This window comes from Myotis yumanensis, unplaced genomic scaffold (assembly GCF_028538775.1).
Source record: "Myotis yumanensis isolate MYYU_CA2020_CCGP unplaced genomic scaffold, mMyoYum1.0.hap1 SCAF_20, whole genome shotgun sequence".
Taxonomy (NCBI): domain Eukaryota; kingdom Metazoa; phylum Chordata; class Mammalia; order Chiroptera; family Vespertilionidae; genus Myotis; species Myotis yumanensis.
The window spans coordinates 5,815,703-5,839,867 of NW_027223771.1; the positions used below are offsets into that span (position 1 = coordinate 5,815,703).

General features: G+C 51.9%; 1 protein-coding gene across 2 annotated transcripts in view; it reads right to left on the bottom strand.

Annotated features, from left to right (window-relative positions):
- Positions 1-681: 681 nt before the first annotated feature.
- The window catches only part of ST8SIA2 (ST8 alpha-N-acetyl-neuraminide alpha-2,8-sialyltransferase 2), a 40,429-nt gene continuing 16,945 nt past the window's right edge, over positions 682-24,165 (bottom strand). The window contains exons 2-6 of one of the 2 annotated variants that reach the window (XM_070400494.1): positions 19,960-20,022; positions 16,038-16,166; positions 13,522-13,779; positions 9,543-9,836; positions 682-1,251 (exon numbers count right to left, since the gene is read on the bottom strand). In XM_070400494.1, coding sequence (XP_070256595.1) covers positions 966-1,251; positions 9,543-9,836; positions 13,522-13,779; positions 16,038-16,166; positions 19,960-20,022 — 1,030 coding nt within the window. In that variant the 3' untranslated portion in view covers positions 682-965. The remainder of the gene's footprint in view (positions 1,252-9,542; positions 9,837-13,521; positions 13,780-16,037; positions 16,167-19,959; positions 20,023-24,165) is intronic. The other variant, XM_070400495.1, reaches the window with a different exon arrangement.

The window sequence follows — 24,165 nt, forward strand, 5'->3', positions numbered from 1 at the left end:
TTTATCTTTGCGGGGCCTTTTCGAGCTCTCGCGGGGGCTTCCCCGGAGGCGGGAGGGGACAGTACAGTCCCTCATGTGACATTCTAACAGGCCGGGCAGGAGGCTAACTCTGGGGGTGACATCCCTGGTCCCCTCCTCCTGGGTGGACTCAAGGTGCTTTAGAGAACACCCGCTACAGCAATATTTTGGACCCTCTCCTGTCTGTTCCGGGGCGGGAATGCTGACCCTTAGCGGTAGGTTGCAATTTTTCAGAAGCACAATTTGTCACGCCCTAGCTCTTCACTGTCCTCTGCCTGCTCCGTCCCAGGTTTGTGGTGGTTCGTGCTAAGCCAGAGCATAAACTGTCCGTCGTGTCTTCTCTGGCCTTCTCTCCATAGCTGCGGTTCATCCCTCGAGCACTGAAACTCTGCGTTCGCGGGAAGGCCTTCAGCTGGGCCGTGGCCCCTGCTTCTCGGCGTCCGTGTGCTCCTTTGACCCAGCTGATCGCTCCGACCTCCCTCTCCCCCGTGAACAGCACCGTTTAGACTTGGGTCACATTGTCCCCTCTGGGTCTTGGCTCACCCAGAACCCACATGTCTCAGAGGCTCAAGGCCGTTCCACTCATCCATGAGCCCGAAGACCCCTCCAACCCGGGAGGCAGTTCGTCATCCAAAGTCATGGGACTGGCTTCTTTCCACGTCGAATCCTTTGGCCCCCAAAGATGGACCGGGTCTCCATTCTGGTGGGTTCTCCATACCTTCTTCCTGTGGCTTATCTGCCTAATGCTAGATGAACACCACACAGTTATAAATACTCAGGTCAATATATATATGCAGGTACAGATATATATATTCTGGTCACTGTTTTACACTTTAACAAAGAAAACCACTAGCCTGCTTGTTCTAGAGTTTGTGCCACCCCGACTCCCATCTGCCCGCGGTGTAGCTGGCAGGAAATGTGAGCCATTGAGTCCGCCGGGCGCCCCCTTACGTAGCTCCGTCGCACTGGCCGACAGTCAGTTTCAAAGCGCCCTGCTCGTGCAGGCTCTTGAGGGCCTTGAACTCCAAGGGCATGGTGTGGGGGCTGGCCTGGGAGGTGTAGCCGTACTTGAGGCTGTCGTAGTAGTGGTACTTGACGGGGTTCTGGTTCTGGTCCAGCGGGAAGGGCCAGAAGCCGTAGAGGTAGATCTGGTTGCAGAAGCGCGTGGCCAGGGTGTACATCAGGAGGCCGGTGGTGGGTCTTTTGATGTGGACCTTGTTGGTCAGCCAGTATCTGAAACAAGGGATGAAAGAAACAAAAGAGGAGACCCGAGTTTAGGAATGATCCTTTCCAGGAAGAGGACCACGTAGGAGGCCAGAGCGACTTGCCTAGGAAGAGTCAAGCTCATGAAGCCGGTTTCATAGAGCTCAGATGACAGGCAGCTTCTCCCTGCCTGCTTGCTGGGTCTCTCTCACCCGGTGGTGGCTCTGGGAGAGTGGGGGCTGGGAGTGAGCTGGCTGCAGCCACTGTAGTCACCACCCAGGGACCTGCCAGCCACCCGCAGTGTCCCCGCGTGAGTGCGTCTCGGTGGCTGTTCATTTCCTGAGCCAATTCAAGCCCTAACAGCGGCCACGTGCCATATTAGGGATTTGCGGTTTGTTTATCTTCTGATAGTGAGGCCTTAGCAGGGGCTGCCTTTCAGAATGGATTTCCTCGCAGGCTATCCTGGTAGTCGGGAGGGAGAGGGGGATGGAGAATTTAATCAGTGTCGAAACATTCAAGGAGCTCACAGGTGGGTCCGAGGTTACACAGACACGCAATGCGCCCTCCTCGTAGCTATGCCTTTCCCTCACGTGTCCCCTCAGTGAACTCTCTCTTTTTTTCTCCCCAAACTAAATACATGCATCACGTCTTCCTGGGAATGTTCCCTTTGTTCTACCGGCTTCTCTCCGGCTCCAACTGACTTAATCACTTCCACATCATTATCTCGAGCTTTGTTTCTACTTCCCGCAATGTGCTTATCAACCCGAGCTGACAGTCCGTTACTGGGCGGGTTGGTCTCCCTCACCAAACTCTACTGTGATCTCTCCGAGAGCAGGGGCCATGCCTGATGCCCCTGTGTAGGGGGTTCAAGGGCATCTGGCTCAGTGTCTGGTGCAGCCAAGGCTCTATGGCAGAGAGAACAGCGCTCAGCAAATACTCCATATGCGCCCGTACATCTCCCAGAATCCCTTGTCATTGGGCTGGGGTCATGTGACCAGTGATGGCCAATAGGCTGTGACCACAAATGTGTCCCTTCTGGGCCGATGTTGATCAAAAGCAGGTCCTCTGCTTTCTCTCCTCCTGCATCAGAGGACTTCAGAGCCTCCTGTAAAGATGGTGCAAGCTTAAGATGGACGAATCCTGGATCCCTGAATCACTGGTTGGAAGAGAGCCCCTGCCAACATATGGTACTTTGCAAGAATGAGAAGTGAACTTCTGCCGCGCTAAACCATGCGAGTTCCACGGTTAGCTATCACAGCACAGCCAAACTGATGATCCTGGCTTCTATTGTGCTCAGCAGACGTTCTATTTTTCAACAGAACTGAGAAACGGGAAGAAGTGGGAAAGGAGAAAGGAGGAAGCGAGCAGCGCACGCAGCTTTGTAGCTGTGGCCAGCTGAGGACGGAATAGAAACGCCCAGCCGCTCGTCCCTGGTGCCAGGCTTTCCACCCAGAATCACTCACTGGGAAAGGTGTTAACAGCAAATGAGGCTCCGGGGTGAAGTGAGAACTCCGTGGCCTGGAGGGACCCACTTATTTCCTGTTCTGCCTCCACAGCTAAACAAGAACTCCTGAGATGTGTGACAGGGACACGGGGCACCTTCTAACGAGCAGCTTGTAATAGAGGCCGGCTGAGTTCTGCAGGGACAGAACAGTCTCTACTTCCTTTATGTCTCCTCAGTCGTTTCTGCCAATTTAGCGACTCTGTGCCTGACCAACTCGTAGACGGCTCCTTTCCTTGGGATAACAGCTGGGCGTGAAAGCACGAACTAATTAATTTTGCCTTCCCAAATGAGGTTAGCTGGGTGCATCTGGGACATCATATTGACAGTGCACCTTTAATAGCCCCGGCTTGAGATTTTAATTAGAAGGCAAAGTCGTCTCTAAGAAGGCAATAATTATTTTTTTCAAATTGGTTACCTCAACTGCTAAGACGATTAAGCACTGTATTTTATGAGCGTGGACAGCAATAAATAAGGATTGCCACAATCATATCGAAAGCACATTCGGCCTTTTCCCTGGATGCCTGGGTTTGGTACGTGGCAAGAACGGTGGCTGCCAGTGTTGGAAAAAGAGGCCAAAAGGGCTTTCTCCAGGAAGCTCAAAGCAATTTGTGGGCTAGAGCTCATTTCATCCATACGGGGCAGGAATGCCTCCCCGGTGGTTGGCAAGGGCCACTTGGTGATATTTGGTGCAAGATCAGCAGCAAAGCCAGGAACATTGAAGCTGAGACCAGGAGAAGGGTGGCAGGTCAGGAGACACGGGAGGTGATGGTGAGAAACCAAGAAGGTCCCCTTTTGAGCTCTGGTCTCGCATCATCCACATCATCAGCCTTGGCCCTGGTTTGGGGGCCCCACAGCCCATTGCTGTCCTTCCCTGGGAAACACTGGTTAAGCCTCTACTGTCTGGGGGACACGTCTACACAAGGCTGCCCAGTGGTAATGGTGAGCTGGGGATGTTGTCTCAGAATTTGGGGCTGGAGTGCAGAGCTGGTCAAGCCTGGGGATGCTCGAAGCTGATTCCTGGTCCCTGTACTTCCATGTTTACCCAAATAAGTCAGCTAACCTCGTCTGACCAGGCCACCGAAAACCTTCCGAAGAATCCCCAGGATGACATCCAAAGGCCTCAGCTAGGATCGCAAAGCCCTTGAGATCCGGGCCAGAAATCCCTGCCACCCCCTGGGAGGCACAGTCACATGCTACGAGGACCTTCTTGGTTTCTTCACCATTACCTCCCATGTCTCCTGACCTGCAGCCCTTCTCCTGGTCTCAGCTTCAATGTCACTTCCTGCAGGAAGCCTTCCCGGACTGCCCTGGAGGGTTTTGTGTTCCATAAACTGTTTCTTCCCTGTTACAGCACGCATCATACTACGCTATAACTATTAGTTACTTGTCTTTCTCCTCCCTTACAATAAAAAATTCTGGGAGTAAGTGGGTTAGCTGCTCCATAACCCCAGATCCTCGCATGCACAAGTCTTCATGAAGCAATGCATGAAAATGAGCAAGCAGAGGCCAGGGGCTCCCTTTGAGGGCGCTGGCAGGGGAGGGGAGGGAGATCACAGTAGCTTTGTGTGGGAGACCAACCCACACAGCACTGGCCTTGCCCTCACCTCTCCTGGGCAGCCACCAGGTCTGTGCATGTGAAAGGCAGGCTAACAGCAGTCCAGAGGGCATGTTGCCAAAAGGAAAAAAAACCATCATGCTGGTTACTTTGAGGGGTTCCTCCTGCTTCAGGGTGAGCCCCCCAGGGTGTCGAGATGCTGCTGCTCACACACAGGCCCAGCGGGGACCCAACCAGACCATTGCTTCGGGGGGACGGGGGGGCACGGTTAAACCTCTGGCTGGATTCTGGAATTTAAACTAATGCCATTCCCAACTGAAAAATGATATTCAACCTCATTCATAATTAAAGGAACGTTTGCAAGGTTATGGGAGAGCAGGTATTTTTAATCATAGGTGGGAGAGTAACTTGGCAATATCTATAAAAATTAACAATGCCTATATCTGTCTCTCTCTTTAGCAATGACAATTCTAAAAAGCAAGCCTATACACATAGATATATGTGCAGATGTCAGTAAAAGATGGTCACTGTAGTACTGGTTATATCCGCAAAAGATGAAAAAACCCACTATGTCCGCCCACCTCCCAATCCCCTCACACATGGTCTCTGCTTATGTAAACTATGAGCCTGACTCAGGGGAAGGCCAGGAAGCTGTGAAGGAAAAGAAGGCAGTACCTGTCAACCTATAATAATAAAAGCGTAATATGCTAATTAGACCGGACATCCTTCTGGACAACCTTCTGACCTTCCGGACGAAGCTGTGGCTGCTAGGGAAGCCCGGGTCCCGGGTGCTGGAGGGAAGCCGGTGCCGACAGGTGGGGGAAGGAAGGCCTACTCTCGCACGAATTTCATGCACCGGGCCTCTAGTATAGAATAATTTCCAGAATTTAGCAAGGTGTGGTGCTTAAAACATGCTCCCTTGTGTGTAAAAGACGATTTTTCTGGAAGGAGACACAGAAAACCAGTTTAATTAACAAGGCTGCCTCTGTGAAGGCGGACTCGCTTTTCACTTTAAATCTTCTTATACTATTTGGGATTTTCTTTTCACTATGTGCATTCCTATTTAAAAAAAATAATAGAGCCCTAACCAGTTTGGCTCAGTGGATAGAGCGTCAGCCTGCGGACTGAAGGGTCCCAGGTTCCATTCCGGTCAAGGGCATGTACCTTGGTTGCGGGCACATCCCCAGTAGGGGGTGTGCAGGAGGCAGCTGATCGGTGTTTCTCTCTCATCGATGTTTCTAACTCTCTATCCCGTTCCCTTCCTCTCTGTAAAAAACCAGTAAAATATATTAAAAATAAATAAATAAATAAAATAATAAAGACAGTCATTAAAAATGACCCAACGCTGGCAGCCATCTGTGCCTCAATACCACAGACTCCCTCCTTCTCTTCTCCCTGAAACACACTTCCACACTCGTGTCCCTGGAGGAGACTTGGACCCAGCGCCCACGACTTAGTTCTGCAATGGGCATGTCCTGGGGGACCAACTCCCATCCTCGCTGGCCTCCCCTTAGTCTCTGCACCATGCTTAGCCCCTCAACGCTGGGCCTGCAGGCTGGTCCTCAGTCTCTGCTCCCCACAGAGGGGCAGCCGGGTTTGCTTTGCAGACACGCTGCTCCCAGCCTGGCAGGGATGCCCGCTGGATAAGTGCCACCCCGGTGCCTCGGCTCAGCACTCCTGGTGTCTAATTAGGCACCATTTCACAGGCCTCCTCTGCACCGGGACTGTGGCTGGGCGGCTGAATGGGCCTGCTTTCTTGCCCATGGGCCCCCCTCTCTGTGGCTCACAGCCCTCCCTGTTGTAATTGAATTAGAGCCACGCGCTACCAGCTGCTGTCCAGTTTCCCACTTCCCGCAGCCACACTCAGTTGCCTGGTGTCCTCCCCCTCGGTTGCTCACCTCCCTTGCCAACAGCCAGCCAGCGAGGCGCTGTGCCACTGTCCAGGCCGGCAGAGCCAGAAGTCCTTTGGAAGAGCTGCTCGGGCTGGGGCAGGGGCTGGTAAGAGTCGAAGGGCAGGCCTTCTGCTCAGGGTCTCTGTGCCATGCTGTCCACCCCCTGCAATGCCCAGACCCAAGAACTGTCTCAGATGGGCCAGCATCTTGAGAGCACACGGTGGTTAGAGACTCTCCTAGCACAGGTGCACTGCATCAAAGAGTCTGAGTGGGAAAGGGGGCGAGCTAGCCCAAAGGTCCGTTATGTTGAAGCCATAACCTCCAGTACCTCATAGTGCAGTGATGGCGAACCTATGACACGCGTGTCAGAGGTGACACGCGAACTTTTTTTTTGGTTGATTTTTCTTTGTTAAATGGCATTTAAATATATAAAATAAATATCAAAAATATAAATCTTTGTTTTACTATGGTTGCAAATATCCAAAAATTTCTATATGTGACACGGCACCAGAGTTAAGTTAGGGTTTTTCAAAATGCTGACACGCCGAGCTCAAAAGGTTCGCCATCACTGTCAGAGTGTCACCTTATTTGGAGATAAGGGGTCCTTACAGAGGTGATCAAGTTAAAATGAGGTCATTAAGGTGGCCCCTCATCCAATAGGACTGACATCCTTAAAACCAGGGGACGTTTGGAGAACACACGCACACAGGGAAGATGCCATGTGAACATGAAGAGTGGCCACCAACAAGCCGTAGAGGGAGGCCTGGGAAGATCCTTCCCTCAGAGCTCCCAGGAGGAACCAGCCCTGCCGACACCTCGATTTTGGCCATCTAGCCTCCAGAACTGTTGTGTCGGCCACCCGGCCTGTGGTATTTTGTCACAGCAGCCCAAGCAAACTCATACAGCAATTCTGTGTGGCGTGGATTTCCGGCTCCAGGGCCCATAGGGGCATTCGCTGCTGACTTCACTGAACATCCCCAAGGAGGCTGAATCCACTGCCCCCTGGGAGGCAGCCACACTCATTGCCATTGACTTGTTGGAAGGCTCTTCCCTATGCCCAGATGACACTGACTCCCTGTAGATCCTCTCCCCGCCCTAGTTTTACCCCTGGAGCCTCACAGGCCAAATCGGCGAGCCCTTTAAGGGCAGACGCCTTGTTTTATTGACTTTCACACGAGCCTGGAGCCCGCTAGGTGCCTGTAAGTATTCACTGAATGAAGAAAGGTTGCTTTCATGTTCCTCAGGGCCTCCTTCTCTCCCCAAACCTTTCAACTTCCGAATTTCTCTGCTTCTGTGGTCCCTCTCCAGCCGGGTACCCAACACGGAATGTGATTCTCCGAGTGGGGTTTGACCCGGGAGAGTCAAAAAAGGCCATGGCCACCCTCCCCGACTCTCAAAGTCATCCTATGTCCGCGGCTGCAACCCAAGATCATAGATTCTTTTGAGCGGCCACACACCCGCTGATGATTGGCACTGTTCATCTCTCCGTACAGTTGTTTAGAATGCTGCATTTGTCCCTGTTACATTTCTGCCTCTTAGATCAGCTCATTGTATCAGCCTGTCGAAAATAATTGCGATGCAACCGTGACGCTCTATTGGACGCTGCACCCCACAGTGCCCCGTGGCCCCACAGAGGGAGAAGGCCATTGGCAGAAACCCATTCCAAGGCCCTCCAGCCCCCTCCCCACTCCCTCCCCCCCTCCCCCAAATCAGAGACCCACCCCACCTGCCTCTCCTGCAGTGTTTCCTCTGGGAGTCCCTGCGAAGGAACACGTTGGATCTAAGGCTTAACACTTATTACTGGTGCTTAATGCTGTTTTGACAGATGAAAATGAGTCGGTTATAGCTGGAAATAGCTCTCGTTGCATATGTTTCTTCCAGTTGATTGCCCATTCCCCACCACGGGACCTTTTCTCTCTTTACCGAAAGGCAGTCCTTGTCTTTCTCTCTCCCCCCTGACCCCCAAGCCATGTCAGTTTCCTCCTTCCGGGAAGAAACAAGATTTAAAGAATGGATCCTAAACCCATGAGGTGGGGGTGACCGCGGCAGCCCGACTCCGTGCCAGGGATGAAGTGAAGGATGCTGAAGGGACCCCTGACAGGTCAACCTCCAGGATGAGGGAGGTGGCCCCTGTTTGGCCTGTGTCCGTACCAGTGTCAGCTGCTCCATCAGCCACGAGTGCGGCCGCCTTTGGTTGCCTGCCTCTTTAGGTCTTCCTTGGTGGCAATGGACTTCTGTGTGTGCACCCACCCTAGAGTGACCAGTGCTGGTCACAGGCTTGGGTGTCACCTCTAAGAGGCCCAGAGTCCTTTGTGGGTGACTCAGGGGGCTTCCCAGAGTCACACAGTGTTATGCTAAGGTTTATTGGTCGGGGTGGGGTGGGGTTGGGGGAGGCTGAACCATGGCCTTTCTTGTGTCCCTGGAGCAGGGCTGTGAGCTGCCGTGTGGTTGGATGGGCAGTTAGATGCAGGGCCTGGCCCCAAGCTGGGAGGTCAGGAGTGGGGGGGGCGGGCGGTATACATTTATAACAGGCATCTCACACTTAACATGCCTAAGAAAGAACTCCCTTTCTCAACACCCCCAAACAAGCATGGGCTTCCCTCAGGCTCTCCTGTCACAGAGAATGGCACCCCCATCCCCCATCTGCTCATGCTCTGATCCTGACGGTCATCCTGATGTTTTCTTTCTCTCACCCTATGAGGTCCTGAAAGAGAATGCATCAGCCAGTCCTGCTGCCTCTGCCCCAAAATTTATAGCAAATCTGTTGCATATCTACCACCATTGTCCTTGTCTAAGTCACATGTATTTCCTGCCTGAACTATTGAGTCAGCTTCCCAACTAATATTCCTGCTGCCATTCTTGCCCTCTTACAGTTTATTCTCAGCATCGCTGTCTGGGCGGGCACTGCCAGTTGGTCAAAAACCCACTTGCCAACCCCCTCATTGCCTGGAAAGGGAGGCTCAGGACGGTCAGGTGACTTGTGGGGGTCATACAGCTAGTGAGTGATCAGCTGAGATGGAAATTTAAATTTTTTTTTTGGTTAATCCTCACTCGAGGATATTTTTCCATTGATTTTAGAGAGAGTAGAAGGGAGAGGGAGAGATAGAGAGAAACTCTGATGTGAGAGCGACACATTGATTGGTTGCCTCCCGCAGGCTTCTGGACCAGGGCTAGGGATCGAGCCTGCAACCAAGGTACATGCCCTTGACCGGAATCGAACCCGGGACTCTTCAGTCCGCAGGCCGACGCTCTATCCACTGAGCAAAACTGTCTAGGGCTGAGATGGAAACGAATGTAGGAAAGCAATATTGCCTACCAGGTACCTCCCCCACTCAGCGACAGCCCCCTGCCCCGGGGAGGGGCCGCTCACCCGCGGACGGCGTGCAGCAGGCGCAGGGAGGGGTAGGCAGTCCGCACGTTGACGCGGTGCTTCAGGATGAGCTCGTTGACCCACTCCACTCGCTCCTTGCCGCCCCTGGCCATGAAGGCGGGGATCCACAGGATGCTGCCGTTGAGGCTGTGCAGCCGCTGGAGCAGCTTCTCCCGCCACGTGGCGTTGACCAGGTCCTCGAAGGCACGCTGGATGACCGAGGGGTTCATGGTCACCAGGTCTGTCTTGAGCCCCACGTCCCGGGCGTACTCCTGCACCGGGGCCAGGTTGCACCTGCCAGAGAGAAGGACAAGGTGGTCCTTTTGGGAACGCCAAGACACCTCTGCTTATATCTAACCGGATCCATCCTTTACTTCTCACCCCAAAACCATCCTCCTGCTACACACATTCACTAGGCTCGCAGCGCATACGTAGACTTCGCTGCATCCTAGGGATGTCAGGTGCTTGCCTTCTGGAGTTCAGTACCCAGCAGAGGAGGAAGGAAGCAAGTAAGCCAGCCCCCAGCCCACAAGGTGACCATGACATTGGCAGGTGTGACCTGGTCACATTAGGTGACAGAGGGAAGGCACTGCAGGGACACTCCTAGGTTCAGAATTCAGCTCTGAGACATGCTGTCTGTGTGATTCCGGGCAACCTGCTCAGCCTCTCTGTGTTTTCCGAGAGCTTTCTCTTGGCTGAGGAGCATCCACAACAGTTTCTTTAGCGATGGTGAGATCGGAGCCGCACCCCTCCCAGGACTTAGAGGAGTCACCACCACCCCCAGCCCTTAGAACACTGCTGGGCCACAGGAAGGGCTCAGTACATGTCGCTACTGTCGTCAGTATTATGGGAAGGAGGAGCATCAGGCGGTCTTCCCGGAGGTGGTGACCATTGAGGGAAGTCTAGAAGGATGGATGAGCAGAAACCTAATAGTCGAAAAGGCGCATAGGACAGATCAGAAGAAACACCTCAGGCACCTGTTAAATATGCAGATTCCCCAGGCCCATCCCCTGGAGATCCAGATTCAACAGGTGAGCCTAGAAATTGATGTTTATTTTTGCAAGCTCTTTAGGTAAGTCCTATAACCAGGCAGTTTAGGAAACATCATACCGTGGCATTTTAGGTGCAAGAAATGTGTGCAAAGGCACAGAGGTGGAGAACAGAGTGAGTATTTAGGGGAAGGCAAGTAATGTGGTGTGACTAGGGCAGCGGTTCTCAACCTGTGGGTCGAGACCCCTTTGGGGGTCGAACGACCCTTTCACAGGGGTCGCCTAAGACCATCGGAAAGCACATATATAATTACATATTGCTTTTATGATTAATCACTATGCTTTAATTATGTTCAATATGTAACAATGAAATTGGGGGTCACCACAACATGAGGAACTGTATTAAAGGGTCGCGGCATTAGGAAGGTTGGGAACCACTGGACTAGAGCATATTGCATGGAGGACATGGGGCAGGAGAGGCAAGTAGGGTGAGATAACAAAGGGCCTGGGTGTCAGTGGCTTGGTTCTGAGAGCAATAGGGAGCCACTGTAGGCTCTTGAGCACGAGAGTGACATGGACAGATTCGCACTTTATGCAGCAGTTAGACAACAGTTAGACCAAGTAGTACTATGTATTGGCGGGGATGGAATTGGGTATCAGAAGGCAAGTCTGCAGGTGCGAGAGACAGCTCATGCCCAAGGCCTGACACTGGCCTGAACGAGCCGTGTGATCTCTGACTTTCTGTATCTCAGTTTCCTCATTGCAAAAGCCAGGACAAAATAGAATGTTCCTGACAGAGTTGTGAGAATTAAGTAAGTTAGCACGTGGCCTGTGGAAGGGCATTTGTTTATCGGATTCTCCCTATGGAAGGTTTTGTGTGTGTGTGTGTGTGTGTGCATGCGCACGATGCTGTTGTAATCCCCAAACATCTGGGACTTGACTCTACACACCTGTGACCCTAAGATAGGCAGTCTCCTCTGTCTGGCATTGAAGGCTCATGGGGACCCTATGGGGACCAGCCCTCCTGTCTGGCCTCAATTCTTAACAGCCCTGTGTGCAGCCTATGTGTGGCCAGGCAGTGACCTCCAAGATGCATGACTCTACCTTCTTATTTCCATGCTTTCCTCACGCTGGTTCCTCCGCCCCAAACTTTAAATCTTTTTTGAAAAATCTATTTTATTGATTTTTTTAGAGAGGAAGGGAGAGGGATAGAGAGCTAGAAACATCGATGAGAGAGAAACATCGATCAGCTGCCTCCTGCACACCCCCTACTGGGGATGTGCCCGCAACCAAGGTACATGCCCTTGACAGGAATGGAACCTGGGACCCTTGAGTCCGCAGGCTGACGCTCTATCCACTGAGCCAAACCAGCTAGGGCCAAACTTTAAATCTTTACCGCCTATCCTATCCCACCCTCACCCCTTCTCTGGCTCTCAGTCAGACAGACTTAGCATGTTTTCTTTCCCCTTTCCCCTTCCTCCTCCAGTCTTCAGACTGGAGGGCTTTGAGAAGGAGGGACTGAGCCATTATAAAGGCCAGGCACAGGCAGAAACTGGCAAAAGATAAACTAAAACAGGTTTGGGCGCCAGGCTGCAGTGGCTTTTCCATCCCAGCGGACACAGAGGCAGACACACTGCCCAGTCCCACGTTCTGCAGGACAAGGCTCCCTTTGCGTAGGGGCTGCCCCGGCAGAAACGCGAGACGCGGTAGCGGTTCTGCCAGGGCTGGGGCACTGTTTGGGATGAAACTCGAAGCTCCCAGTGCCCTGCTTTTGACCAGGGGACAGCGAGGCCTTGTTTCCGAGTCTGTCTGGATTGGGGGTCAGGTGTCGGGGCCCAGGGTAGCTACTTCCAGGTATGTCCCAGGGGACTGAAAAATGAGAGATGATATTTCAGTGAGAATGATGGTCAAACATAAAACCCGAGTTTCTCCATTGCTCTCTCACTTCCCAGATTTCGACTCCAGGATATAAAGTTACTAGGAGCCTATGACCTGCCACAACACTCAGAAGACTTCTGCAAACTTGGACTAACCAGGAGATTTTCTTACTACTCTTTTATAGCAGGCTCTATGCAGGGGTCGGTACACTTGTTCTGTAAAGGGTCAGATCATAAATATTTTATGCTTTGCGGGCTATATACACTATTGCAACAGTTCAACTCCTTCCAACTACACCCTTCGCAGTGAGAAAGCGTCCATTGAGGATATGAAAATGCATGGCTATGGCTGTGTGCCAATAAAACTTTATTGATAAAAATAGGCTATGGGCCATAGATTGCCTACCTCTGCACTAGACCAGCAATTCCCATCCTTAACTGTACAACAGAATTACCTGGCTCCTTGGGCCACGTACCCCCCACCCCAAAATTGATAACTGGTTTGGGGTGCAGTCTGGACATTGGGACCAGAGACATCAAGGTGTTCTCCCCCCCCCCCCATTTTAAAGGGTGTCCCAAAATTCACGCAAGATTTGAATTTTGCGTGAGCATTAACAGCAACAACAACAAAAAATAAAAGCCTAATTTTACTTGGTTTATTGAATCAGATGCTAATATCTGTTGCCCTTTGATTTCAATTCCTTCAATTTGATAAGCATTACCGAGTACCAGTTATGGCCCAGGAGCAGGGACAATGAAGACCATGACTTTGCGTATGTGCCAGCAAAGCCGTGGAGGCCATTTACCCGATGTGCTATTCCATCCATAACCCTATACTGTATACTTTATGAATCAATAAAACATTTACAATTTTTAATTATAAACCTGTTTTCTATCAAAATTACTTCTTGAGTGAATTTTGGGACACCCTTTACATGGATTTATTTCATTCCGTTCACACTGTACAATTGTTACACCACCCATGAGGTTGCGACTAACCCAACCAGTGTGTCCTGGGCTCAACCTCTTGGGACAACTGGCAACACTCAAGTTCGCCTGCGGCCCTGGACCCAGCGCCCCTGCGGCCCTGGACCCAGCGCCCCGCTGCGGTACCTTATGACGAAGCTGTGCGTGTCGATCTCCGGCCCGCAGCCGCTGTTCAGCAGGACCCCCGAGTTGCCCACGATGGCACAGGTCCGGAAGTGCTTGTTCTTGAGCGGCGAGGTCCTGGGCAGGAGCTCGTACAGGTTCTGGGACACGTTCATCGTGCTGTCTCGGTCGAAGATGTAATGAATAATGTCTCCGGGCTTCAGGGTCCCCTTGAGGACGGAAATGTCCTTCTCGGCATCCAAGAACTTTAAGATTTGTTTCCTGCAAAAACCAAACACACATGAGGACCAGTCTCCCCAGTGCCAGCTGCCCTTTGCCAACCCGGCTTCTCCTGCCCGGCATCGCCTTGCAGGGCTGCTGGCGCCCAGCACCAGGGAGCGCCGAGTTCAGATGCCCGCAGAGGGTCCGGGCAGGGACTGTCAGAAATGGCCCAGAGGCGATTATGACGGTGGCCAACCTGGTTGCTATGGTTATGCCTACTTCCTGCGAGGTGTGCAAACTGCCCCGGGAAATGACTCCGTTAGGACACAAGCGAGCTCATCACAGAGGGCCCTGGAAGGGAGGGTGCCCCACATTCTGGTTTTCCCAGGGCTGCCAGGTTTCAGCTCTCCCCAGGAGACCCCTCAGGCTCGGGAAAGCCCAGACAGTGGTCAGCTACTCGCCTCCTTTGCAGGACTCAGGGCCACCATCTGACAGCGAGTCCTGAACTGGGAACAGGCAGCCAGGATGACACACGTCCCTCATGCCTCCATGGAGGACTTCTCCGGGCACAGGGCCCTCCCGGGGGTGAATGCGAATGTGGCTACTGTGAGGGGTGTCCATCGCTCTCCCTTTGAGAGAGTGAGTCAGTGAGCTGGTCTGTTTTGTGGAGTATGATTTCCCGGCCTCCTAACTGCTGTCTGGTCTGAGGTTTGTAAATAGTGATGCCTCTCTGGTGCCACAGAGCGCGGTTGCTCTGTATTGTTTCAAAATGAAGGTGATCAAAGGATAGCTCTCTAGGCTCTAGGCTGACTTTGATTTAGGGGGAAAGTTTTAGAATCCTCTAGCATAGCCTGTAGCCACAGAAAGGATAGGTGTCCTCTATGCATCACCGGGGAGTTTTACTCAAACCTTGCCGGCCTGGCCCCCAGGAACCTGAGGTTTTACTTAAAGAACTTTCTAATTCACCCCAACTATCCTTAGAGTTGACTCAAGTCTTAGAGAGAAGGAAGTTTGGTACCCAGATCCATGGAAACGAATTCCCTTTCCTGCAGTGAAACAGACGCAATGACGCCCTTTCAGCTCGAATGTCTGCTTTTCCTCAGAGCTCCGAAAGGACAGCATCTTCTCACGCTTTGCAAATGAGAGGATTTGCAAGATGGTTGCCCTGTCGCCCAGATGGCTGACTGCCCCCTGAGCCTGTGGGATGGGGATGTTCGCAGCCTGTGGTGCATCCCGGCAGGTGCCCGTTCCATCACCTGGGGACTATAGAGAACTCAGAGGTTCCGCTGACACCTGAGAAACCCCGACTCTGAGCCTGGCCAGGTCTCAGCACGCTTCCTAAAGCTCCCCAGGCGACTGCACCTGCGTCTAGGTTTGGACACTGCTGCTCTTCAGACTGCATATGAGTGGAACCCAGCTTGGCATGCCTGGCAAACTCCTAATCATGCTTCAAAACCCATCGCTCCTTTCCTGGCCAGCCCTCTTGGTTCTCTTACGAAATGAAGTACTCTCTCCTCGGATGATCTTTTTATTTCCACCTCGTTATAAGATGCATTACTGTCTACCTGTCTTTGCTTCGATCGTCTCCCCACTAACATGCCTGATTCATGGCAGCACTCGGGCCCCCGGTGCAAAGACTGGAAACGAACGGTTGGATTATACTGACCCATTGTTGCTGGGTCAGTGGCGGCGATATCAAAGGCAAGTAGCCCAAGTGCTGAAGCTGAAATTCCTAGGTTACAGGTTCCCATTGCCGCAACTCAGAGCTCTGCCTTTGCAACCAGGTGTCATGCCAGCTCCTGGGCCACCTGATCGATATGGCTTTTCATTTTCATGTTTTGGAGAAGGCAGCCTACCCAAGCTATAGGACTGTGTGTATGTGTATGTGGGGGAGGGAGAGGGGGAGCTCTTCAAAGACTCTCCAAGTGGGAGGCCCTGATGCCAGGCAGTCCCCAAGCAAGCAGTCCTTCCCTGGTCCTTTGGAGAAGCAACCTCTGGCCCCGTGCCGCGCCCCCCCCCCCCCCGCCCCCCCGCCTCCAGGCTCTCACAGCTGCCCCACTGCTGAGCGCCCACTCCTTCCACCCAGGACCTCCGCTCCTGCCAACCCCGGGGCCGAGCGGCTGCACGCACATGCCGGGCCGCTGGGCCGGCCTTGGGTTTTTATTTCCAATTGACCGCTTACAGACGAAACCTGCCTCGGTGGGAGGTAAGCATTTTCCTTCTAAACCAACTTCTTTAGATGATGGAGAGTGGCAATTTGCCGGCTTGTGCCCAAGAAGGCCCAGCCCTGGTCTCGTCCGAGAGGTAATTACCACTACCTGATCCTCAGAGACAGCGTCTGGTTGTGCCTCCACACGGCTGAGGCCGGCTGGATGTTGTGTTTCATGCTCTCGTTGCTTCTGTCAACAACAGCTGGTGGTGAGGAGCCATTTATTACACCTTCAGCTCTGGAAGGGAGAAGGGAGGGAGGGATAAATATGATCTGTTAGCATGCCAACGACAAGTCCCATCGCTTTGTTTTTGCTGGGGTTTGACTGTAAACTTCTTCAGAAGAGCAAAATTGCAGTTATTACCTGAGAAGGGAAGAAAGCCTATTTATCTTCTAGAATGCACAGACTTCTCCCTGTGGTGTATCCGACATACAGGAAAGGGGTTGGTAAACTATCTCTCTCCCCCCCACCCCCGTGTTTCTTCGCAATGAAACCTAGCAGTCACGGTCAGAATCATACTTCTCCAAGTTGCTTTAGCAAAACTCCAAATAGCAGCTGCATTAGCAGCCGAGTATCCTGATGGTTTACAAACGTAATGAGGAGAAAACCACAGATCTGTAACACCCCCTCCTTTGTCACTGAGATGCCTTCTTCAGAGTTCTCAGTGCTGTGTCTCTCTCCCACTAGACCAGCGGTTCTCAACCTGTGGGTCGAGACCCCTTTGGCGGTCGAACGGCCTTTTCACAGGGGTTGCCTAAATGCATCCTGCATATCAGATATTTACATTACGATTCATAACAGTAGCAAAATGACAGTTATGAAGTAGCAACGAAAATAATTTTATGGTTGGGGGTCACCACAACATGAGGAACTGTATGAAAGGGTAACAGCATTAGGAAGGTTGAGAACCACTGCACTAGACTGTAAGCCAGGGAATACCCCTCCTCATTTCTATATTCCCCAATGCGGGTGCTCAGTAACTAAGTGTTTGCTGGATTCACATTTGCCTTTTTGTCCTGGGGGAGCCTGGCTGGCTGGCTCTTTACGCCAGGGGCAAATCACCATTCTGGGCCCACACCATCTTTCCACCAAATTCGGGAACCTCAGGCATCACAGGCCCCGCCTCAGTTCAGAGGCTTGAAATCTATGCTAGTGGGTTTCTAAGAAACTAGGTTACAATTACATCCACAGGCAGGAGCCCGCCCGCCTCTGCCGGCCGCACACAGACGCATGTGGGTCGCCTCCTAAGCTGTCTGTGCTGGCGGGAGAGTCACCCAGCGACAATGATGACTGGATTTGGGAGGCCCGATTCCGGAGCTTTGAAGAATCCAAACGAAGCAGCTGTGTCCCTTGTGTTTACCGTGGAGCAGCCAAGTTAAAAAAAGGGGGTCTAAACCCAGTGCTCGATTTTGCTTTTTGCAGGGAGAGAAGACATTCATGGGGGGGGGGGGGGTGCATGTTGTCTGTGCGCTTTCTTCCCAGATAGCTCCGTTCCTCAGCATTCCTGACTGGTATCGCTCGTCTTAGGTTCAAATATATGTAACTTTAGCAGAGAACAAAAGAGTCAAGAATTAGTGACCAAGGCCTAGCATCCAGGCTTCAGGGAAGGCTATGAGAGGAACGGGAGACTCGACCCTGTGGAATGTTTGCTGCTTTCGTGAAAGTAAGCAGAGGGTGCAGTGGGAAGATTTCCCAGGCTGTGTGACTATGGGAAAATCACTTTGCCTCTCTGGGCCGCAGAGTTCCCATTTATAGGAAGAGGGTGTAGAAGAGGAAGACGCCAGCGCTAAGGCTCTGGAATTCTGTAAGGACCACCCAGGGCCCATACCCATCACTGGCTGCCATCTCACGAGGCTCCAATGGGAGGTGCTTGTGGCTGCGTCTCTGTAGCGCTGTCACTTCTGTGTGGGCCACAGGTGGGAGCAGTGACCCCCCAGGGCCACTGATTTAGCTTCCCCACCCCACGCCCCCAAGCTTCGCCGCAGCTCACATCAGTTGGTGTATGTGATAGAAACACTAAGAGGCCTGCTGATAGTCTCATCAGTAACCAGGGACGGGGCCTCTTGTAGTCTAATTTAGATTCAATCTTGGGTGATGCTCCGCAGAAAGGAGCATATTGGGTGCTCCGGGCTCTCTCAGCCATGAAGGATCGGCAGGGGTGTTGTGACAAGGATGCTTGTGGAGGAGACGTGCTCGGAAACCCGCCGAAAGGGCTTCCAGGCTTGTTTGTATGAAGGTAGGGACCCAGGGGATGGAAAAAGAAAGAGGTAAACGTTGGCATGGGCAGCGGTAAAATTCCATTTGTCTCTACTTCCTAGCGAAAACTTGGATGGGGTCCTGCCTAACCAGCCATGGTCTTACTGAACTTGAACCCTGGCTCTGTCGATATCTCTCTGGGGTACCGGGGGAAGTCACTTTGAGTCCCTGGCTTCTGTCTTCTTATCTGTAAAATCAAGGGACAGATAAGATAACCCCAGGGACCGCCTACACTCACTGGCTGTACATGCCCCGTGTTGCACAGACACGGCTGGATGAATGAATGGAGAATCCTCTCCAGTGGCTGTGACCTCCTGTCCTCAGCACCCTGTCCAGCCCAGTGACACTGGAGTCTCATGTCAGGCTTACGTTTCTCTGTCTTCTGATGCCATGAGTGCATACACAGTGTTAGGAATAAGTCTCAACTGAGTCCCTTTAACACATCAGGCCGGGATAGAACCTTCTATTTAGAGGTCCTCATTCTTGAAACACCCCTGGAAAAAGATGTGTTATTATTCTGAGTTAGGACACTGAGGCTCAGAGGCGTGAAATCACATGTCCAAGGTCCCAGCTAACAAGCCCGGGACTGCATCGAGGTCTGCCTGGCTCCCAAGAGCCTCCACCCCCACCCCACGTGACCACAGAGCATGATGGGGGTGGGGTCTTGCTTCAGGGGCAGGACCTTCTTTTTGAAGAAGAGGGCATCTTTCCACAGTGGGAGAGAGACACATAGTTTATCTACATTTCACCAGGCACAACATAAGCGTCATCTGTAGCTCCCAGGTGGTTCAGAGGTCAGGACGAGATCTAGAAGCAATGATGTCAGGGACACAGAGGACCATGGCCTGAGTCAGTCCTCTAGGCTCAGGAATAGACATACTGGGCAGATGTCATATGGTCAAGAAACCTGAAAAAACTACGGAAGGGCAAATGACAGACCTTACTCTGAATACTTGGACCGCTCCTTCCCAGACTGACCAAAATAGCATATTCAGAAAGTCAAACAAGGCCTTCCTATTGAGCACTGGCCTTCGTGGATATCAGATAACTTGGCCTTCCCTTTCTCCTCCCATTGCTCCGTCAGCTTGGGCTTATGAGACTCCGGTCAGAGCTGTGATGCAGCCGTCACTGATGGAGATTGGGGACTCGGAGGCATGGCCCAACCATAGCCAGAGGCAAGCCTGGATCTATTGGGCTTGCCACACATTTGCTCGCTGCCCTGCACCAAGCTGTCCCCTGGCCAAGGCCTGTCATGGGAGGAAGCATGCGCAGAATGTAGAATGTGCATTCAATGATCACGGTTAGCATTACTCAGTTGACTCCCTGATATTTTTTAAGGGGCCTCAGCAAAAGTTTCTGAACGCTTTACTTTCCATCTTAATGTCCTGGACGCGAGATCGACAATGAAATTGGGTGAACGTCCTGATTCCCTTCAGAGTCTCAGTGGCTCAGCAAAAATGCAAGTTATGAATAAGCTCGTTGGTGGCCCACATGCTTCCAAGTGGGTGGACTCTTGTCCCGAAAGTGACTCTTAGCATCTGAGCGTCCCATCTCTGCAGCCTCTAGACCTTGGGTCATTTCATGGCCATTTATATGGATATCTCCCCGCCCCCCCTCCCCCCACCACACAAAGCGATTAGGAAAGTGCAAAGCCAAAGTGAAAGAAAACAGATCTGTTACCCAAGTAGGAAGGGCACCATCCAGCCAAGAGGAGAAGCAGATTAATAGCTGCCTTACAGCAAAAACAAATGAACACAAAATCTAATTTACAAACCTATTAGATTTGCTATGTAAGCTGTTCACAGCCGATCTGATTGCACCTCTGCCTCCAGAATTCCTGCAAGACAAAGGAAATGCATTATTTATAAACACAGCTCTTCTTGGCACAGCCCTCCTCAGTCCTCAGGAGATCCCACAGCCAGCCTCGGAGACCCACAGAGGGTGGACGAGACCTCCCTCTGGCCTCTCCAAGACGGGCAACATCCCGACCCGGCCACAAACCCAAACATCTCTCAGGGACGTGGGCCTCCCAGGCCCTCCCCCTCTCCCCCTGGAACATAGTTTAATCCACACCACGGTTTCCACTTGAGGCTTCCACTTGGACCCTGAGACGAAGTCCTTCGGGATTCATTTCCCCTGTGTCACCCCGCAGGCCACCACTCCTTAGCGCGTCTCAGCATCTGCTCCCGGAGTCTCTGGCTTTCGCTCCCACGTGTTAAGATGTTGTTATCACATTCTCTCCACACTCGAGACACCAGAAGTTCAAACAGAGGCAGCAAGATGGCTCAGTAGTGCCTCCAACCGAATGTGATGTGGTAGCGGTTTGTTTTTTGGTGGCAAGAGACATAATATTAAGTGGTGTCATTTTATGGGGAGCAGGAGGTGGGTGACTAACGGGGTCCTTTGCGCGTTCCTCTGGAGGACACGTTTTTGGAGTAAAAGCACCCCGAAACCCTTTCCAACCCAGCCATCCATTCAGTTCTGTTGGATTCCACTCCGGACCTGGGCTCCCAGGCCATGAAGTCTCGCGCTGCTTTGCTATCACGCGGGGCCAGGCGGTGGGTGAACCCATCTTACCCTGGTACCTTGCCCACTCTGTGCCTTGTGCACTGGTTTTAAAAAGTCGTATGTGAGGCTAATTACTTTACGTCAAATCGTGTGTTTTTTTTCTTACTCATTCTAGAATGTGTGGTTTGAGGACATATTTCTTTGTACTTTTCTCGTTGTTACTATTTTTTTTTTTTTCTAAGTTCAATCTAGCCTTTCAGTCAAGGTGTTGGTGCATTCCAAAGAAACAAGTGAAGGCACTGGGAAAGCTGCGTATTTTAAGGAATAATGTGATTTAATGAGAACGCTCTGGGGAGGTTGATGCCTATAGCTATAGTGGTCTTAAGTTTGGATTTTTCTATCGGCTTTCTTTAGGCTTCACATACTTGTAGATATCGTGTGTGTGTGTGTGTGTGTGTGTGTGTGTGTAAACACATATACTGTCTTTTCCTGATAGACTTACATGTCTTTTTAAACTATTTGGCAATAGGCAATGTTTTCCCATCTCACAGCCAGATGACCGGACAACAGAAAGGATGCTGTGACTCGTGTCTCAAACTTGTCACTCCCAAGTCTAGTTCTTAATTACACAGAGGGTCATTGGTTCTTCACACTTTAAGTCAATTCCTAGTATTTCTTTTTTGTCCCCCCCTGGTCCCTCTGGGGACAATGGAGCTCTTGACTTCTAACCTGGGGTCTGGGACTATCTGGCCAGTTCTGGCTCCGTAATCATAATCCACTCGTGTCGGACCCGGGGCTCCCTGGGCCAGAGGGGACTCAGTGTGACCGTGAACATCAGAGCAGCTGTAGCTTTAGAGGCAACGAGTGCAACTTCTAGCGTGGTGCTCGCACCAAAGTTAGTTTTAGTCCCAGCGCCACCCCTGCCTCTCACCACTGTGTTCATCTCCTCCAGCTCCACCCACTCAACTAACTTCTTGCTCATCAGGTCAGGCCTAGTATCTCTATCCCTGTGCCCAGCTGTCTCCGAGACACCATTTCCTACAGAGCAAGTCTTATCGGTGTACCAAAGCTCTTGAACTTCATAGACATTGAAACAATGCTGGGCACAGAGCTCTGAAGAGACCAGTGTAGGTTGCAGCCTTGACAATGGTGTTTCCATGACAACCGGGCTTCCATGGATGCTTCCATAGGTGCCAACGGGGAGGGTGAGGTCAGCAGCTCATGGCCATCTCTCTTCTGCCACTGCGCACCCCTTATTGGCTGCTCAGCTCCTTGCTCTGCCAGCCTCGCTTCCTTCCTGTTAAATATTAGCTTGATGTGATTTAGCCATTTGCTTTCATTTCAGCAAACTTGTGCTTATCAGTCAGCTTCCGTCATAGTACAAAAAGGTGCCGGTTCACTCTAGGTTCTCCCCTCCGCTCAACTTCAGAAAACACCCGTGAGAACTTAGGGCTTTGGTCAGGCTCCAGCCAACTGCGCTTGTCTTTCTATAAAAGTACTCATAGGCAACTACACATCCAAATGCAAGAGAACAGGGCACTTGGATGCCCGACATTCCCCGCCATGCTTATTCCTGACCCTTTCTCACCATGAAGCTGTCACCTGTAACCAGGGGGACCCAATAATTTGCCACCCAAACCAGAGCACCTTCGGAGTAAACGGAGGCACCTGGGTCTGACCACAGGGTGGCCCTGGACAGAGCTTCTCCTCTGGAGGAAATATATCACGCCAGATTTGCAATTCAATTCAATTGCAAATCTTGCGTGAATTTTGGGACACCCTATACTAGGTTGAGGCGTGATGAACGACTCCAAGGCATGGGTTAGAGTCCTCAGGGCGTCTTTAATATTCCTCTGGCTCAGAAAAGCCATTATTTTAAATCATCGCCTCTCAACACTTTATGGTTCCATTTGTAAGACATCAAGTCTCTCTCGGAGTCTTCCTGTCCCCCTGGCGGAGGGTGCCCCCAATGGGAAATCTCCATTTTTCTCTCTATCCACGCCCAACAAGATTCAAATTGCTGTCTGAGTGTAGCCAGGTCTCCTGCGCCTGCAGAAAGCGGGGCCCCGCACCCTGCCCTTTACCTGCTGCGCCTAAGCACTGACTACGCAGTCTAGGAGGCACCTGAGGATTAAGAGGGGGCAAAGTCACTCCACAGGTAGCTGTGAGACAGTTGGTGAGCTAATTGGGAAACTATCCATGTGAGATCCACCACACCAAGAAGGGAAAAAAGCGATCCAGCCATGAAAAGCTGTGCTTGGGAACGGTTTTATGTGGAAATGCATTGAATTTTCCTGTTTTCGTTCATTTGGGCTGCTAGAACAACGGGCCATAGCCTGGGTGGCTCATCAACACCAAAGATTTATTGCTCACAGTTCTGGAAGCTGGGAGCCTGAGTCAGAGAACCAGCATGTTAATTGAGGGTCCTCTCCCAGGCCATAGATGTCCCCTTGTTCCCTCACTTGGCAGCAGGAAGAAGGAGCTCTGTGGGGTCTAATCCCATCACAAGGGTTCCACCCACATGGCCTACTCACCTCCCAGTGGCCCCACCTCCTACCACCACCACATTGGGGGTTAGGTTTCTAACATGACGTTAGAGGGACATAAGCATTCAAACCATAGCACCTCCATTGGCCATTTACTTAGTATCTGCTTTTAAAAAATTGATTTCAGAGAGGAAGGGAGAGGGAGAGAGAAACATCCATGATGAGAGAGAATCATGGATTGGCTGCCTCATGCACGCCCCCTACTGGGGATCAAGCCTGCAACCTGGGCATGTGCTCGACTGGGAATTGAACCTGTGACCTCCTGGTTCATAGATAGATGCTCAACCAGAAATCAACACCAGCCTGGCTAGTATCCATTATTTAACCTTGGATGTCATTTAACCTTTTATTGTATTAGACATATACCACTGCCCTGAGCTTGGCAGCCTTGCCAACTTCTCGTTTCATTCACATGGCACAACCCCTGGGGTCTATAAAGAGGAGCAGAACGCCCATCCATCACTCCCGCACGCCACTCTTAGCTCTTGAACCCGCCTCGCCAGGACTTGAAAGGCCTCTGTCTTCAGCCAGCCCCTCTCCCCTTCCTTTTGTTCGTTTCTTGAGGGACTGAGTTCAGACTCCGTGTCCCCATTAATGTCAGCTGCTGCCTTTTCCCGAGAAAACCCCCAGAGGGCACCCAGGAAGGGGAGGCCTTTGAAGTTGCTTCTCTTCTGTGTCTTTGATGTGTCCCCCTCCCCACCCTACCGGGTCCTGGATAAATGTCCCAGCGATGGGAAGAGGACAGCTGGGGCCACCAGGGCGGGACCTGGGGTCCTGGCTCCTGAGGGGTTCCAGCTGTGCTGCCCTAGACTTGACTCTCTGGGTCTTGATGTCCGTCCCTGGAAAGCAGGGTCCTGTTGCGGGGAGACAGGGGGACGCACTGGACACACGTGACTGTCAGTGCAGAGTCGTTAGTGAAGGCGATG